Raw genomic sequence first — 18,360 nt, forward strand, 5'->3', positions numbered from 1 at the left:
TAGCTTCCTCTTGGATGCAAAAATGAGAACAGATGAATAACAATAACTAGCAAGCCGGACTGGTGGTAGGCTGTGTCTGCGAATCACATTGCCTATTCTCCCTCTTTAATGAATAGTAATATTTGTGTTAAAAAATGATGAACTAGGAGGATCGAGAATTTCCAGTCTAAGAATGGCGATACAACACAACACTTTGATACTTCAAGTTGTTGTGGTAACGTTCTGAACAATTAGTGCAACAATTTAAGGCTTATAGCTTCTTAAAGGTTCCTCATATTTTCAGAATTTGTTAACAACCTAAAACGTTACTACAGTTCATCACTTAGCAAGCTGGATTGGTGCCAGTTGGCAATATAAACTGTTCCAGCAAGTTTGGTTTATCTCTCTCCTTTCTCCTCTTGTGACGAACAATTAGGAAAGAGAACAGTGTCACTAGTGATGCATCTACTAGGCTGTTGATGAAGGTGAGAAACAGAACAAGCTCCGTCAGGAGTCTTGGCATAGATATTGTGGTAAGAATGCAAACAACCATTTATTATGGCCAAATGCTTGCTTTCCTTGAGGAAGTTGTGCTCAATAGAACATGCCACTAGAGGCAGTTTCCCATTTTGGCCTGAATGCCATATTGCAGCTCTTAAAATGCCAAGTGTTTCTGGCATGACTCTTTATGAAGGCAATTACTTAATTTGTAGACTTTGATTCTGAATGCTACACAGTTTGGCTGATTTATCTGAAGCCAGGTCAGCAATCACATTGCAGGTTGATTGATGTTGCAGCTGCCTTTCCTATTCAGTGAAGCTTCCATTAGTTCTGACAGAGAGTAGCAGGGACATTCGCCTATCAGTATTCCGGTCGGATTTGATTTTTTTTTTATGGTAAGCAGGACATTTTATGTTTTCAACCAAGTTAGGGTGACACTAGCTGACCAGAAGCACTGAAATAGATAAGAGTTAAAGAGCAGCTGTTAAGGAGACTTTGTGCACTTTCATCCAGCTTGTCTTTGATCAGACTGTTCCTTGGCAGATATTAATTTGCAACACCTCATTAGGGCTTTTAATATCTGATATTGGGCTACAGATGCGTTTCTGGCAAATAGAATATTTAAATATCTTATCTTATTAAGTATTGTCTGGGGTATGAGGGCTTATCCATCAATTCCAGGTTCCTGATGGGGACAGGGAGCATGGATCTGAGAATTGGGGCTGTATTCAGCTGTTCCCTTGGACCATAAGAGTGCTGAATTATCCTTAAGATTCCATCATTCTTGGGAGAAGTAATAGAGGGATTGGGTTTGTTTTGGCAACAGTTTTCACCATCATTTATCAGTCCTGTTGAGAAACACATAGATGAAAGCCAATCTCATACCTGTGACTTTAATAAGCTGACAGCAGGATTTTCCATACTGTGCCTAATTGTATTAGATGGTAAATCAGAGTTGGAAACATACCAGTAATCCTCTTGAGGATGAAAATCTGGGCTCTACTGCCTGGTTTATATTCGAGAAATTCCTTGATGAGCAATACAAAAAAATTAAAACTCAAAATAATGGGCCAGAGGGTGGTGAATGTGATTGCTTCAGGGTGAGGTTATGGGATAGGGAATGGGGGAGTGTGGATTTGTAGATTGTTGAATGTGGGTCTGCCCAGTGTGGCATCGTGAAAAAACGCTGGGAGGTTTGGACAGATATTTGGAGTGAGTTTGACAGGGAACAAAGCTCAGTGTTATGGGGAGAAGGCTGAAGAATAGCACGAAGTGAATTGCTCATGCAGAGAACCGATGGGCCGAATGGCCTCCTTCTCCATTGTAGACGTTCTGTGATAGATGCACCTGCATCTTCAGGGCTGTGTGTTGGGAGAGCAAATCTGTAAAATGACTCCCAACTTTCTCATCCTTTGGTTACCTGAACTCCTTCATGTAACAAAACATTCTCACTTCTTGAAATCCTTCATTAAACCAGGGCATTGAATTTTGTAAGAAAAATGTAAAAGCAGAATATTTTTTAAATAGTAAGATGGTGAGAAATGTTGGCATTCAGACGGACCTAGGTGTCCTTGTAGATGAATCACAGAACATTAACATGCAGGTCCAGTAAACAGTTAGGAAGGCAAGTGGAATGTTAGCCTTTACTTTAGAGGAATTGGAATATAAAGTGTAAAGCAGCCTTCCTGCAATTTTATCAGACTGGTGAGATCACATCTGGAGGACTGTGTTCAGTTTTGGTCTCTTTACCTAAGGAACAGTGGAATACTCTTTATTGTATAGTGTGTCTGATTTTGCTCCATTGGTGTTGGTGTGTTTTTAGAAGTTGAAATCGAGAAGCCTTTCATGCTGTTCAGTCAATTTCCATCCTGTTTAGCTCCTCTTACATGCTTTGGAAGTCAAAACTGTCAGGAGACATTTACACTTGAGCCAATGACAGTAACACCAGGAGAACAATGTAACCTGTTTTGTGACCAAAGAGTAGAAACGACTGCCCATGAAGTCACTGTGCAAATGTTCAATGTGCTGCCACAAATCCTCTCTGTTTCTTAGTAGATGGATTTGTTCTGAAGGATGGACGGGGAGGCGATGGTGTAGTGGTATTGTCGCTGAACTAGTGACCCAGGGTAACGCTCTGGGGATTCAGGTCCACAGCAGATGGTGGGATTTGAGTTTATTAAAAATCTGGAACTAAAAGTCTGATGAGGACCATGAAACCAGTGTCAATTGTTGTAAAAACCCATCTGCTTCACTAATGTGACTAAGGAAACCTGCCGTCCTTACCTGGTCTGACCTACATGTGCGCACATGCAATGTGGTTGGCTCTTAAAATGCCCTCCGAACAAATGCAATTAGGGATAGGCTGGTTTAAATGCTGGTTTAGCTACTGATGCCCATATCCCAAGAATGAATTTAAAAAAAGCTCCCCGTTAAAGCAAGAAAAATAGTGATTTAATGCACTATTTTTGTGCATTATTTCCATCTGAGGTGCCTTGAATTTTGCAGTGAAACAATTGTAATGTTGCCTTCACTAAGTGCGAAGCCAAAATTTGTTTAAGTTGTAATTCATTTGAAGCCCAGCTTCTTTAATTAAAATGTTCTCCTGTCATATAAAATGCACAAAGATAAATGTGCACACATTTGTTACAATAACCGATAACATTTGTTAATAGGTTATTTGGGAACCAATAAAATATTTTAACTCTTGTGTGTTTGGATAGATTTTGGAAGTATGATAAAATCTCAAAGGGCCAAAGCTCCTTGTAAAACAATTTTATGTGCACCAGTTAGTGGCAATTATGTTATCTGTTCATCCATCCATAAAATGTATGGCAATTGACTCTTGGCATTGATGTCCAGATATAACAAAACCTTTCTGATGGGTAGCAGCCAGCAAAATACAAAACCCGGCAGCCAATTCTGATGCGAAATTCCATTTTAAATTAATAGCAACCTTTTCTGAGACGCCCTTTAGTCTGCCAATACTTTTTTTCAATTTCAGCCAGAAGCGTTTTGACAACTTCTGATTAGATTTAGATTTAATTTCAGATTTTTAATTGGATAGCTTATGAAGAATGATGTGGACTCAAAATGGTGGGATACAATGAACTGCCCTATTCCAGCCAACAATATAGCTGACACTTACTTCTCAAGGGCCTGGCGCTGCAACTAGAGTCTCTGTCTCATTTGGGTGATAGGTCCATTTAACCTGTAAACCAGGGTCCTAAAGTGCACACATGGATCTTGACTGTCAGTCTGGTCCTCAACAGCTGGATTGGCTCTGTAAAGAATCTACATAGTTTCAGCAGATTGTTGATGCAATGAGGAGCCCAATAGGTAAGTCTTCATTGATATTTTTTGTGTCCTGGGAGGAACAGAAGTGCTCTTTTCCACTCCACAAAACCAACTTGGCTTCCTTTTGCAGTAGGACCCCCTCATCCCATGAATAGAACCTCACCCCTCCCCAAACCTGCCTTTCCTTGGTACCCATTTTGAAGCTTGACCGCCTACTATTACCATGGCCCAAAGCTGGTGGGTTACCCCAGGGCACTCATTTTCAGCTCACGGGCCTTATGTTGATGAGGCCCAGCCCTTACAATGATCGGACCTCCAGTAGGCACTATCCACCTGGAATATATCCAGCTAGAGTTGGTTACTTTAGCTGTGGGAGGTGGGAGCACTGATCTTCCCATTAGAGAGAAATTTTGCCTGGCTTCTGAGGTGGGCTGTATTTAAATAAGTATTATGTTTTTAAAAATTTTGCTTTGTAAATAAAGATTACAGTCTGCGCTAGGGTCTTTAATTCTGCCCTACAATAATACATTGGGTGCTGTTTAGAACCAAAGCAATGGAAGTCCCCAGCCTTCTTACATTACTGCTACTGTGCAGGTCAGTGGAATGTACATCTCTTGACAAGACCTGGTAGTAAATGCTGTTGACACTGGGTAACAAGATATCTATCCAGCATTAATAATGTAAAAAGCACTATTTTTCAAAGAAGAATTACTTCAAATTCACAGCACAGGAACAGGTCATTCAGCCCAATTTGATTTCATGTTTATGCTCTAGCAAACAATCCGACTTCATCTCACTATATCAATATGTTCTTGTATTCCTTTCTCTAGTGTACTTATCGAGCTTCCCCTTAAATGCATCTATGCTATTGGCCTCACTTACTCCTTGTGGTAGTGGGTTCCACATTGAAGGACTCTCAGGATAAAGAAGTCTCTCCTGAATTCCTGGATTCTAGCCATTGGTTGCTGGGTGACTCAGTGAATTATACACTGGCCTTCCCACCCAGATCTGGCCCTGGACTGGTGGGGCTGAAAACCTTCTGCATTGTGTGGCTGTAAGAATCCCTTATGAATCAAACATAATTTTCAGAGCTTTTCCTGAAAATTCGTTTTATTAATTTGTTTTATGTGTCCCACTCAAGTATGATATACAAGGTCAGATTAACTACAGCCATTGTTCCAAACACTAAATCAGGCATTCACACATTCAGGAAGGGATGATCTCAAACATTCGGACATGTGGATGAATCATCATGGCGATTGTAGAATTGAATTGCTGTAGTCTAAATTTTCCAGCTCTATTTATTTCAGAAGTGAAAGTCCCCTGCATGTCAAATTGTAGATTAATAGAAGGTGAATCCAGCCTAGTGATGAGTCAGCTCAATTGTTTGCTGTGATTACAGCATGCTCAATGAGAGCAGGGCCAGGATTTGGCCCTCGTCGAGCGGGGGACAGCGGGAGTGGTCAGGAAGCCGATTTCATGCTGTCGGACCAGTGAAGGCCCACCCAGTGTGAAACATGTGCTGCAGCGCTCAGCATGGGGAGGGGGAGGAGGGCAAGCGGGGAACTTGGTGCATACGCGTAGTTGCGCGTAAGAAAATCTCCCTACAGAGTTGTCTCAGGGAACTGGAGATATAAAAAATTAAAAATAAAGAATTTAAGAATGCTTAAAAAAAGTCCCCTCATGTGACTCTGCCATGTGACTCTGCCATGCGACTCTGCCATGTGACTCTGCCATGTGATTCTGCCAAGTGACTCTGCCATGTGACTCTGCCAAGTGACTCTGCCATGTGACTCTGCCAAGTGACTCTGCCATGTGACTCTGCCATGTGACTCTGCCAAGTGACTCTGCCATGTGACTCTGCCATGTGACTCTGTGACGTGAGCTGGGACATGTTAGAAATTAGAATGAACATTTTTTTTTAAATGACGGTCAAAACCTCATCCCTCCCGTGGATGAGGTTTCGCAAAAACTGCAAAGGCCGCTTGCCCTTTTCCCCTGCCTGCCAACTGTAACGTTGGACGTGCTGCGAAAGATTTAATATAATTAGATTTTTAATGGCTTTTATAGACCTGTTGATTGTTGGCGGGCACGCTGCCAACTCCCGTGCCATTTGGAGGAGGTCATTAGGCTCAATATATTCGCTAGCTCTTTGCTGGATCTACCAAAAGCTCATCTAACTGTGTTGATGAAGAGCCATATTGAAAGTGAAACATTAACTCTGTTTCTCTCTCCATATACGCTGCCAGACCATCTGAGTTTTTCCAGCACTTTCTGTTTATATTACTCATCTAATTGCCTCGCTTTCACCACATAATTCTGTATCTTCCTCTATTTAAAATATTTATCTACTCTCCTTTTAAAAATGCAGTTAACTCAGCCTCAATTATTCCCTGTGGCAAGGCATAAAAAGAATGTTCTAACCCCTCTCTTTATTCCTGTAGTCCCAATATGTCAAGTCTCTCTTCATAACCTAAATTTCCCACCCTTGGTATTATACTGGTTAATCTACATGGTACAGCCTCTGAGGTTCTTCAATTCCAGGATACCCAAAAGAGCACTTGGTCCTCTGACTATAGCCTAACCATTACTTTGTTTTTGTATTCCAGGCCCTTACTTACAAAATCCAAAGTGTTATTGTTGTTTTATTTGGCTTTATGCACTCACAAATTCCTGGGGCAGAATTTTCCCATAAAATGACATGCGGTGACATCAGGCAAGCGTCCCGACATCACCGCGCGCCATGGCGATATTTCGTTGGGCGAGCATGCGATGATCTCCGATGCACGCCCGCTGTTAATTTACGCGCCACTTAAGGCCCTTGAGGCACCAATCGACCACAATTTTTCGGCGCCCGTGCAATCTTTGGGTCGGCACATGGGCACAATGGGCAGGCGGGTAGGACACGTTTGTACAAACCTCATCCACGGGCGGGATAAGAGGGCTCAGTGGGGTCGCCAGAGGCTTCGCGGCCATTGCTGGTTTCCCCCGTGTCCAGGGTGCAATAGACTGTACACATGTGGCTATCAAGGCGCCAGCAGGTGAGCCCAGTGCCTTTGTCAACAGGAAGGGCTTCCACTCCATGAACGTGCAGAGAGTGTGTGATCACAGGATGCTGATTCTACAAGTCTGTGCAAGGTACCCAGGCAGCTCCCACAATGCCTACATCCTCAGACACTCCCAGTTGCCGGGTCTCTTCAGTGCTCCAGCCTGGCTGGATGGATGGCTGCTGGGTGACAAGGGCTATCCCCTCAGAAGGTGGCTTATGACGCCTGTCCGCCATCTAAGAACAGCGGTACAATAGGAGCCATGTGTCCACAAGGGCTGTGGTGGAGAGAGCCATTGGTCTTCTCAAGATGCGCTTCCGATGCCTGGACTGCTTGGGGGCGCACTCCAGTAACCCCCAGATCATGTGTCGCTGATAGTGGTTGCATGTTGCGCTCTCCACAATCTTGCGCTGGAAAGGGGAAACGCTATGGACAATGAAGACGTCGACGCAGTGGCTGCGGCTGCACACGATGAGTCCAGCAATGAGTCCGAGGATGAGCGCGCACAGGGAAATGCTTAGGGGATAGACGCTGACCCGGGCATACTCCCGGGAGGCAGGGACACCTGGGAGGCTTTAATCCAATGAACCTTCAGTTAGCACACCACGTATGGACCTCCAGGACAAGCCTGGGCTGCAGACTCCATATTCGAGACCTAAGTGCAAAATCTGCCTGGTTAGGAACAGTAACTATGGTCCTTGTTAATAAAGCTGAATGTCCCACAAAACACTCATTACATTATTGGAACCCAACCACCTGCAAAACAAAAGAGGCAACCTCAGCCATGGTGACATGTCTGAATTTAATATTGCAACCAAAGAAACTTAATGAAACAAAATGAAAAAGGTGTTAAAAATCACACCAACTCATAAAGACCTCATTGCGGGCCAACACAAAAGCACCAGTGATAAACCCGTGGTGTGCCTAAGGTGCCTTATGTTTACATTTACGGGTGCTACGTCTTGGTGCTGACCTCTCGCTGGGAGTGGCATCTGAGCCAGCCTGCTGACTCTGCTGTCCTGTTGGCCTCGATGACCTTGGCGGTCATCTCCTGGCCCGTGGAGCCTGTGCTGGCCCCGCCTGGGAGGGAGCTGCCAGTGCCACAGCTGGCATCTCCCCAGTCGTCGCAGCCTCCCTGGATGCAACGGTCACTGAGAGAGGGGCGGAGGAGCTGCTGCCCTCATCCGGAGCGCCGGTGTGAGGTCGCTTCGGACCTCCCTGCTCACCGTGGATGAATGGGCACCAAGCTGGGAAACTTGGTGCCCAGACCATCTTACACACTGACCAGCTGAGGTCAATGCCGATGTGAGGACTTGCTGGTCAGGGCGCATCCCCAGGAAGCCCTGATGGGTCTCCTGGAGGAGCCTCTCCACGACAGTCGCCACTCTCTCCATGGAGGATGCATGGTGCTCAGACATGAGGCTCATTGCTTCAGTGATAGTTCGCGTAGACTCTTCCACCACAGAGACCAAGCCAAGCATAGCCTCATGTATTTCCCTCAGATGCTCCTGCACACCCGGCCAGATTTCCTGCGTTTGCTGCGTCGTAGACGACTCCAGAGGCACTGACTGAGCATGTGCCTGGTCCCCTGCAGCCCTCCAGCTGCTGGCGCCATGGGCATTCTCTGTCTCCGCCAGCTCCTCCAACGACTGTGAAGTGCCCTCACCGCTGTGCTCCGGGGCACTAGCCGATGTTCTAATTCTCACCGAGGTGCTAGTATCTGCGCTGGTGCCTGCCTGGCAGAGATGGAGTGACGCTGGTGAGACTTCAGGGCCCTCAGGTGTGAGAGGGGGGCCTCTGCTGCTCCTCCTCCCGACCCTGCTCCGCTGATGCTGAAAGGAAGAACAAGGACATTGGATCAGTTAACGTGGAGACAATGTCAATGAGCATCCCTGTCCCCCGGATCATTATTCGCTCATCCTTCCATAAGCAATGGTCAAGCCATGTTGCAAACTTCAATCACTGAACATTCAGCACTGCCATGGCTGTTGGGAGAACAATGGTGACCTCAGTGCTGGGCAAAGATACCTGCCCATGGCACCCCAGCCTCACCGACACCGGTGGACCTGGGCGCATGGCGCCTCTCCAAATCCAAGGCCTCCTGCTCAAACCGGCTGAAAATTGCTAACTGTGCCGGGCAGTTGCCAGACCTCACCCACTCGGCGGTATTATGTGCATTCTTCTCCTGAAAAGGAGAGAAGAGCATTGATTAGTGCTAATTGTACCTGGACTCTCTTCGTGGATGGTCCACCCCAACCAGAGTGGGACATTGCAGGGCTCCAGTGTCTTCTCACCCCGCTACTGCCGAACACTCACACAAAGATGCTCCCCACCCCTTGGTCAAATGCTGCCTACATCACATTAGGCACCACACGGTCTAACCTTCCATAGCAAGGAGGTGCAAGCACATGGAGCACGGAGCACAGCAGATCGATCGGTGTCAATGCCATCTTGAAGATCCCCTCCCAGCATGTCATCACTCTGACTTTGACATGTCCTGGAGTTCCAGCTCTGTGACTAGGTGCAGCTCCTCCAGGTTTCCCCCAAAACAGTCATGTGGGTCACGTGTACCACTTGCTGTGGGGGCAGAACCCATCTCTTCACCACCCTCTCAGGGTGACCTCAGCATGGGCAATATCTGCTGGCCCACCCAGCCGTCAATGATTCAATGCAGTCATTACACTCAGACTTGGGGGTGGGGCGGGGGGCAGCAGGGGGAAAGCCTACCTGCTGGGTTAAGTGACCAATGCCAACATGGTACTCACCCTTCCTGAGCGCAACAGGTCATTGAAACGCTTGCGACACTGGACCCAGGTGCATCGCACCACATCACGGGAGCTCACCACCTCCACCACCTCCTCCCAGGCACGTTTTGTCATGTGGGGGGGCCTCCTCCTCCCATCCTGGGGAACCCGCCATGCTGCCACCTCCTTGAGGAGGGCAGCCAGGCAGTCATCGGAAAAACAAGGGGCACAGTGCCCCCCTGCTCCACCCTCCTCCCTGGCCTGCTCGCCAGCAGCGTTCTGGGGAGCCCTTCCACTGGCCATAATTCACAGCATTGGAAAGGCTGCAGCAACTTTTCAAAACAGGCCGCCTGGGTCGCCATTGGACTCAGCGGTTATTGCAGTCCTGCCACCGCCCGCCCACTCCCGCTGTCCTCGGGAGCCACGATTCACGCTGGGCGGGCCTTAATTGGCCCGCCCCAGTAAAATGGTGGTCCGTGCCCACCCATGCCTGTTCCTGCTCCACCCCCCCCCCCGCCAGCCAGAAAATTCTGCCCATGGATTTATGTATTCTGTGCCTCTGAGTGACTCTGTCTCTCTACACGTACAGTAACTTTCCATTGAGCACTTGCACCTTTTGTACTCTCAAAATGAATCACCGCAAACTTCTTATTAAATTCTACCTGTCACCTCTCTACCCATTTTGACTGATGGCCCATTTCCGCATGAAGTCTCTTATTTTAATGTAGGAAAACACTAACTCAGCAATTAATAGTTTGCCACAGAAATTACAGCCATTGTTAACTGGCTTTAGACCTTGTAAACCTTCTGTTTGGACAGTCAACAAATGGATGTTAAGCTCATTAATTTTCATTAATTTATCTTTTTCTTTCCAAAAATGTATTTGGGAATATTTTTACAAAATCAGCTTCTGGTAGGAAGCAATTATTGAGAATGTCGATGAGTGACCCCTCCCCCTGCCTTCTCTACCATTTTCAGTCTATTCCTTTTAATGGGTGGGAAATCATGAGAATCGAGTTCCTAAAACGCCCTCTCAAAGAATATTTTGTCTTATCTTCACGGGGCTTCCCTTAGCTGGTTGTGTGTGCCCTGGGCTACTTAGTGAATCTGTTATCAATGCTACATGCAAAGTTCACAAGAGGATGGAGGTAATTGGTATTACTGGACTGTACCAGTTTTCCACTTCTTAAGCCAACGCGTGTCCCTTCAGTGAAGGGAAGAGGCCAATCACTAGTTAGCTTGTCTGAACATCTTTAAATTGCACAAGATTGTTATGTGACAGGACCGGTAATCCAGAGGGCTGCTCTAAAAAATTCAGAGGATGCAAGTATCATTAAAAAACAAAGACTGTGAGGCTGTCAGGATGTCGTAAAATCTCAATTGGTTCACTAATATTCTATAAATCAGAGGTCTTATGACGCCGTGATAGTGTCCCTACCTCTGGGCCAGAAGCTCCAGGTTCAAGTCCTACTTCAGGACTTGCTGGCCATGGAAGGTGCATTCATAACGTGGCCAATCAGGTTGATTGTCAGCCTACAAATCCTTCCAATATGCCTGTGGACAGGCAGCAAGAGCAGGAGAGTTTCCTGGTCAGCCCTACTGCAGAAGGCAACAGCAAACCACTGCAGTACTTTGGCAAACATAATCATGGACCAATCCAATGGCAGTCTGTGGTCACCAACACCCTCTTAGGGCATGGTACCTGAAGGAGAAATGTCCTGTAAGGAAGGGAACCTGCCATCGTTGCTCGGTCAGGTCTTTTTGTGACTCCAACCTTGCTTGATGTGGCTGACTCTTAAGCAATGTCCCTCTAAACTGTGTGGCCAAGCTGCAGGAACCTAAAGAACCACAGGCAAGGCATCCCCTTTAAATTAAATTACCGTGCAGTTGCACAAAAAATTTTAAATTGTCTGTGCATTTGAAGAAATCGCCCATGCACTCTTAAAACAAAATTACAGAGTACATTGCTCTTAACTACTCTCTGAAGTGGTCTAACAAGCCATTCAGTTCTTGAGATAGTCAATAATTGCTGGCTTTGACAGTGACGTCCATCTAGCAAGCATGAATAATAAAGAAAATGTATGTTGCACTTAACTTATTTCTATTTTTCTTTCATCCTAGGTGTCTCTTATTCAGATGTTCCAAGCCTCACTGAACCCTGCAAGCCTTGCACAATGTGTTTAGGTACAAGAACCATTGAAATCCCTTGCATGGATAACTTTGATACATCCTGTATTTGCATGGATGGATATTATGAGGATCCTGATAATGTAGGTGGACAGTGCCTTCAGTGTGATCTCTGCGACAAAGGATATGGGGTACTAGAACGGTGTACTTACAAACAGAACACAATCTGTGAGAAATGCCCTCCAGACACTTTTTCTGACCAGAAGAGCAGTGCTGATCCTTGTCTACCCTGCACAGCCTGTGAAGAAAATGAAATTTTAATTTCGGAATGCACTCCTGTCAAAGACGCATTTTGTGCCTGTAAGTCCTGCTTTTTTTTTGTGTGTGCCATTCACTGAAAGTATCAAATCAATGGGCTGGATTTTCCAGTCAGCAGCAGATGAACATAAAGGAGATGGAGTCGAGGCCTGCGCCCTTTCACGCATGCACGTGAAAGAGCGCATAAATCTCCCTGAGGCCTCTCAGGGAGATTAAGTTCAAATTAAAGGTTTGAAATAAAGAAAGATAAAAATTATTTAGGCACGTCCCCTCATGTGACAGTGTCACTCGAGCTGGGATGTGTTTATGAATCGAGGAGAAAATATTTATTTATCTAAGAAAACCTTCAGGAAACCTCATCCCGCCCGTGGATGAGGTTTTCCTGAAAAACGCGAAGACCCCCTGGGCTCTTTGCCTGCCTGCCAGCCTTAAGGTTGGACGGGAAGCGTTGATAATTACTGTAATTGGTTTCTCCATGGCCTTAACGGGCCTTTGACAGTTCGGCGGGCGCGCAGCCGCCTCTGGCACGCGCCCGCCGAACGAAAGGTCTGAATGACGCGCAGTGACGTCGGGACGCACGCGCGATGTCACCGCGCGTCATTTCACGCATCGGCGTTCCGGGCCCGCCCTCAATACCGATGTGAAAATTCTCCCCCAAGAGCCGTTCTTTCTGCTCACGCTTGCCCACAAGTTTTCTGAGCTTTTGAGTTGAACTTACTGTAATTAGAAAAACATTTGAGCAGAACAATTGCTACAAGGAATCAGGACCTGTGTAAACAGGGCAAACATGTTTGTATATCTCTTTAACCAATCAGACAGAGCCTGAACCAGGAAATGTCAGTTAGAATAGTTAATTCAATGCCTAAGCATGTACAGAAAGTGAAATAAAGAGAGGGAAAAAAAAAGTTTAAGTTGCTTTTTAAATCACCAAAATAATTAAATAGCGTGGAATGAGGCTGCAAGTTAATTTTCATTATCAGAGGAGTTGTTTGACAGTAATTAAGATCTATCACACTATTAAAAAATAATTTACATGAGAATGGACAAGCATTAACTTTTTCTGGTGATTTTAGTGACTATCTGCTGCATAAGTACTGCCCTTCCTTGCGTTTCAATGTTGAGTCTCTTGTCGAGATGCTGGTACAGCACAGCTTTTGGAGGAACAGGGCAACTCAAAGATCAAACCCCTGATTTCCTTGTTTAACTAGGCATGTATAGTCACCAGAAGCTGCTGTCCAATTTATAATTTAGTAACAGTGAGTGCTCATAGTCTCACTGGCATTTTTGCTGCAAAACGCCAACGATTGTGGAGCTTCAATGAACAAATATTCAAGTATAAGAATACTATTCGATATGTAATCAGGTTCGTTTGATTCAGGAATTTAGTATCCTGTGATTAGAAGAAAAACTCAGCAAATTGAACTTGCTTCTACTGGTGAAAAGAAGATGGAGGGGTGTTTAATGTGCTGTGCGGAATAGTTGACTTAATGTAACTTGCACTGCAAGTGTAGTATGGGAACATAAGAGGCTAGTTCATCTGGAATTTGAGATTAGAGATTCCACAAGGGAGAAGTTAGTCACTGTTGCATCCATTTTCCAGACAGAAAATGGGGTGAAAACAATCAATTTTGGGGGATTATGCCCTCTGTCCAAGAATGTCTGAAATATGTTAGATGCCATGTTGGTTTTGGCCGTTATTCAAGTGTCACGGGCCCCGGATATGTTAACGAGGGGCCTAAAAGACCTTTTAAGGACCCACCTGTAAAATTAGTTAATACTGTATGGAGCAGACATCAAGTTTGCTTCAGTCGGTTTTCTGGTTCAGAATGTGGCCTAGCCAGGGACCACGGGAGACAGTTACCAAAAATTTAAGTACAATTTTTAAAATTATCTTTATGGGGGAAGTGGGAGCAGGAACAAAAATCTCCTTCTGGCTCTACAGTGCTCCTGAACCTTCTGCTGGCACAAAAATATACTCTCTGCCACTGTTCACCCATTACTCCTACATCCACTCATCCACTGTGTGAGAAACATTTCTGTTCCTTTGATGGTAGGTGAGGGGTGGGTGGTGGTGGGTGGGGGGAGAGATGTTCAGGACCTGGAAACAGTCACCACCCCTGTTTCCCACCCCCAGTGGGCAAATCCAGCCCTCAGTCTTTTTCTCAATTCTGTTTATTTGCTCTTTATAGCACTTTGTTCTCTTTCTCTCTCGCTCTTTCTCTCCCTCCCTTCCTTTATCACTGTTTCCCCTCTGCTTATTTTCACTTATCACTTTCCCTTTATTTCTCCTGCTCCTCCTCACTTTTATTCTTATTTATTTTTTAATATGTTTACATATATTTATCTCCTTTTTTTTTGCCTCTGCACCAGTCTCTCCCTCCACTTGCTATAACATCAGAGCTACCACTAGGGGGCCTGTGTGGTGCTTCCTTGGGGAGCATGATGTAAATTATTCAACTTGCTGGACACAAATCAGGACTCAACTGAACCTTTTCAGGATGCTCCCGTAATCTCACGTACTATTCACTTGTGTCTGTGTCATGCATTATTTATTTATAAATTGTGATCAGGCTTAGAACAGATTGTCTTGAAACACAAATCCAGGACATATCAAATGCGAATTAATAATCATGTAGGCATTGTGCTCAAATCAGGGTTGTCATCTTGGGATGGTCTTTGAGGAGCTTTATTTTAAAACATATTAAGACGTATATCGGCTTTAGAAATATTTTTCTAGACTGGGAGGCTGAGTCAGTTGCCTTTTATCTCTCCAACGAGAATCTGAATCTAGCCCAATTTGACTTTGTGGGTACCCTGTTTATATGAGATAACACATACAGTTCAAGTAGCCACATGGACAATGTAAGCACATCATATTTGTGAACTCCAGCTATAACATACAAGATAAGACATCATCCCGCAGCCTTCAGTCATTCTGACTGGCCCCAGTCCAAATTGAAATCAGTTGATTTGACATTGGAAGGACATAAAAACAAAACCTCATTCGCCTTCTGGGATGAGAGATTTTCATTATCTCTTGCATTGTTTTCTCAGAATTTTTTTTTCAAGATAGAATTTTTGCAGAAATAACCTGAAATAAATATTATAGGAACAAACTGGTTTAAAACTTGCTTCCATTGATTACACATGAACTGTGGGCTCCAGTAAAACATTCACTCTTCATGAGTCATTTACTAGTACTGAATCTCAATAAATCATTGCCTGTATAGAGTCACACTCAGGCACTTGCAGTCTTATCTCTATTGCTCCCATAGAGACTGTTAGTCAAATGGTCTACTCTCTATGTTGAAGAAATCAATAAATTGAACTTCATGCTTAGTCAGATGCTAAAATGTTACTGTAGCCTTTGACAGGTTAAGCACAACCACTCTATGATTGTAACTGGACTGAGATACTGTAAATGGTTCTTGGATGACAATGGTCTGTCAAACATTCTAAATAGTTTTCTGAATGCAGGAGTGTTTTCTGTCCTGTGCAATAACATTTTGAGATGGTACGTATAGATAACTATCTTTAGGCTAAGATTTTTCTCCCCACACTCTCAAACTGTGAGGTGGTAAGTAAACAATCAGATGGAGACAAATGCTGACTTACCGGTTGCCATCTTATAGCTTGCATCCTAAATTCAGCTAATAAGAAAAACCCTCAGAATTCAGGGTTTAAAAATGTTCTTAAGAGCTGAGCATGGTAGTCAGACTCAGTATGATGAGCGACATAATGATTTGTAGAGGCTGAAGGAGCGCCACTTGTTTCATTTCATAATTAATGCAGAGTTATTGAAGATAAAAATAATGAATCAGTCCTGACATTGTTTTTCCAAGCTTCTAAAATAATTGTAAGGCTTTTATTCATACCTATGTAAGGCATAAGTTTATGAAAGGGTCACAATGCAGTTCTATTGGCAGAAGTGAAATCACTCCTTCGTAATTGGCTATACTCTAGTTGGGGAGAGGTAGTACTCGGAAACCTTGGCTGCTGGGCACATATAGCAGTTTTGGAGAAGTGATTGGTGGTGGCCTGGTGATCCTCTGTTATCCCTGAGCTTCCTGATAACAAGGTGATAATATGGAGCTGCAGATTTTGATACTTTTCCAGCTGTAGTTATGGGTTCTGTATGACACTTAGGAAATGTCCCAACGCAAACCATTTTATGTTAAAATTGGCTAAATAAGCTGATTCAACTCCTTTCAGGATCTTCCTTCTCCAGGTACCATGTCCTAAGACGGCATTGGCGACCACGGACTTTTATTGGATTGGTCCACAATTATACTTACTGCATTTAAACCATTAAAAAAATAAACAATTAAACCGCTACAGTGGTTTGCTGTTGCCTTCTGCAGTACAGCTGACTAGGAAACTCTTCCATTCTCTTACGGCCTTCCATCAGCTGTATTGGAAAGGTTTACAGGCTGGTAATCAACCTGTTTGGCCACGTTATGTATACATCTTCCATGGCCACCAAGTCCTGAACCGGGTCTTAAACCTGGACCTCCTGGCCCAGAAGTACCAATGTGCCACAAGACCCCTTCCTTTCACAGTAAAGTTAATTGTAATCTAGCTACTTTAAAAATGGCATGGATTTAGTACTGTTCTCAAAGTAAGGTAAAATGTATTTGGTTTTTCCACCTAAGAACTACTTCCTTTTGATAATTTTATTGACAGGCACTAATACATGAGCTAATACCATACTGCAAAGAACAGAGACCCAATAAAGGAAAAGATTTGCATTTATATAATACATATATTACACCCATTAATTTATATTACAGCCAATGAAATACTTTTGAAGTGTAATCACTATTGTAATGTAGGAAACACAGCAGCCAATTTGTGCACAGAAAGTTCCCACAAACAACAAAGTGACAATGACTAGATAATCTGTTCTTGTGATGTTAACTGAGGGATAAATATTGGCCAGGACACTGGAGTTAACTCCCCTGCCTTCTTCAGAATGGTGCCATAAAATCTTTTACATTCACCTGAGAGGGTAGACTGAGCCTCAGTTTAATGTCTAATCCAAAAGACAGCACCTCTGACAGTGCAGCACTCCCTCAATACTGCACTGAAGTGGCAGACTTGATTTTTATGCTCAGGTCCTGGGGTGGGACTTGAACCCGGAACAAATCTGCCAACAGAAGTTGTCGAGTAGCTGCCTCATTTTTAAACACTTAATTGCTCATGACAGTAACACTAGTGAATAAAAATTCAATTCTTAATGTTGTACTCTTACAACCCCCCCCCAATCAATCATACATGACAAAAGAAATGGCTACTGTAAAATCTTCCGTTAAATCCATTTATGTTTTGAAACTTTACAAAATTTGTCGAATTGAACTTAAAGCGCCTGCTTTTTCTTTCTCACTCAGACTTCAGCCAATCCATCATAATGCCACAGGTCCCAACAGTTTAGAAAACTGATCCCAATGCTCATTAAAACATAGAGCACAATTTGCACAGCATTTGTTTGCCCTATGTGTGTGAGATTAAACTGACTATAGCGGGGGAGTAAACTCTCACTAGAAAGCATTTAACAACTAATTTGGGGTAATTAATTTATGATATAGTTACCTTTTTCACTTTTATAATATTTTTTAGTTGCAAAATCCACCACGTGTTTTCAGCATCAAGGAGTGAAAGTACCTGGCAGTGTGAAACATACACATAGTCGATAATTTGGGCGCAGCGTGTAGCAAGTCAGATTTGTGGGCAAACTCCTTTATAATTGGACAGAGAAACCTGTGTTGGTTTCAGTCAAGGAGAACGGATCTTTAGTGGAGCTAATTCTCTCATTTACTAATTTATATATTTATTGCGAATACCATTTTAGGAAATAGAAGATGACAATGATTGGCTTTTGTACAGACTGTAGGAATCATAGGCTACAGAAAATGTGTTAACTTTATTGTATCAATCCCCTTGGGTATTTGTACAAATCCTACTGTAGCCACCAAAAGAAGAGCTTGTGACAGTTAGTCTTGTGGCCAGAGGAGATTAAAAAGTTACAACATGTGACACATGAAGGCACAAAAAAATCTGTAAGTCTGTGTGATATTCCTCACAATGGGTTGAGCAGGTGCGAAAGGTTGGAGCCTCACTTGTAGAAGGTTAATGTTGGGTTACCTCTACGGGTCACGTTGAGAATAAACTACGCTGAAGGTCATGCTAGCTTCTGACTCACACTGAACTTCAGATACATTGTGAGACTGAAATGTTTCCAAATTATTCAAAGAGGTCTATAAATTCTCCTGTCAGGAAATCCTGTGCTTCGTTTTAATAATTGATCATTTCCTGGTGAGTATCATTAGTGAAATATTATCCTCGGGACAAAA

At 44.0% G+C, this 18,360-nt stretch overlaps 1 protein-coding gene across 2 annotated transcripts in view; it reads left to right on the forward strand.

Annotated features, from left to right (window-relative positions):
• LOC144667945 (tumor necrosis factor receptor superfamily member 16-like) overlaps positions 1-18,360 on the forward strand; it is a 174,364-nt gene that overhangs the window by 47,111 nt on the left and 108,893 nt on the right. For both annotated transcript variants that reach the window (XM_078529579.1, XM_078529580.1), the window contains exon 3: positions 11,687-12,052. In XM_078529579.1, the coding sequence (XP_078385705.1) occupies positions 11,687-12,052 (366 nt within the window). The remainder of the gene's footprint in view (positions 1-11,686; positions 12,053-18,360) is intronic.

Source organism: Cetorhinus maximus, chromosome 25 (genome assembly GCF_964194155.1).
Source record: "Cetorhinus maximus chromosome 25, sCetMax3.hap1.1, whole genome shotgun sequence".
NCBI lineage: Eukaryota > Metazoa > Chordata > Chondrichthyes > Lamniformes > Cetorhinidae > Cetorhinus > Cetorhinus maximus.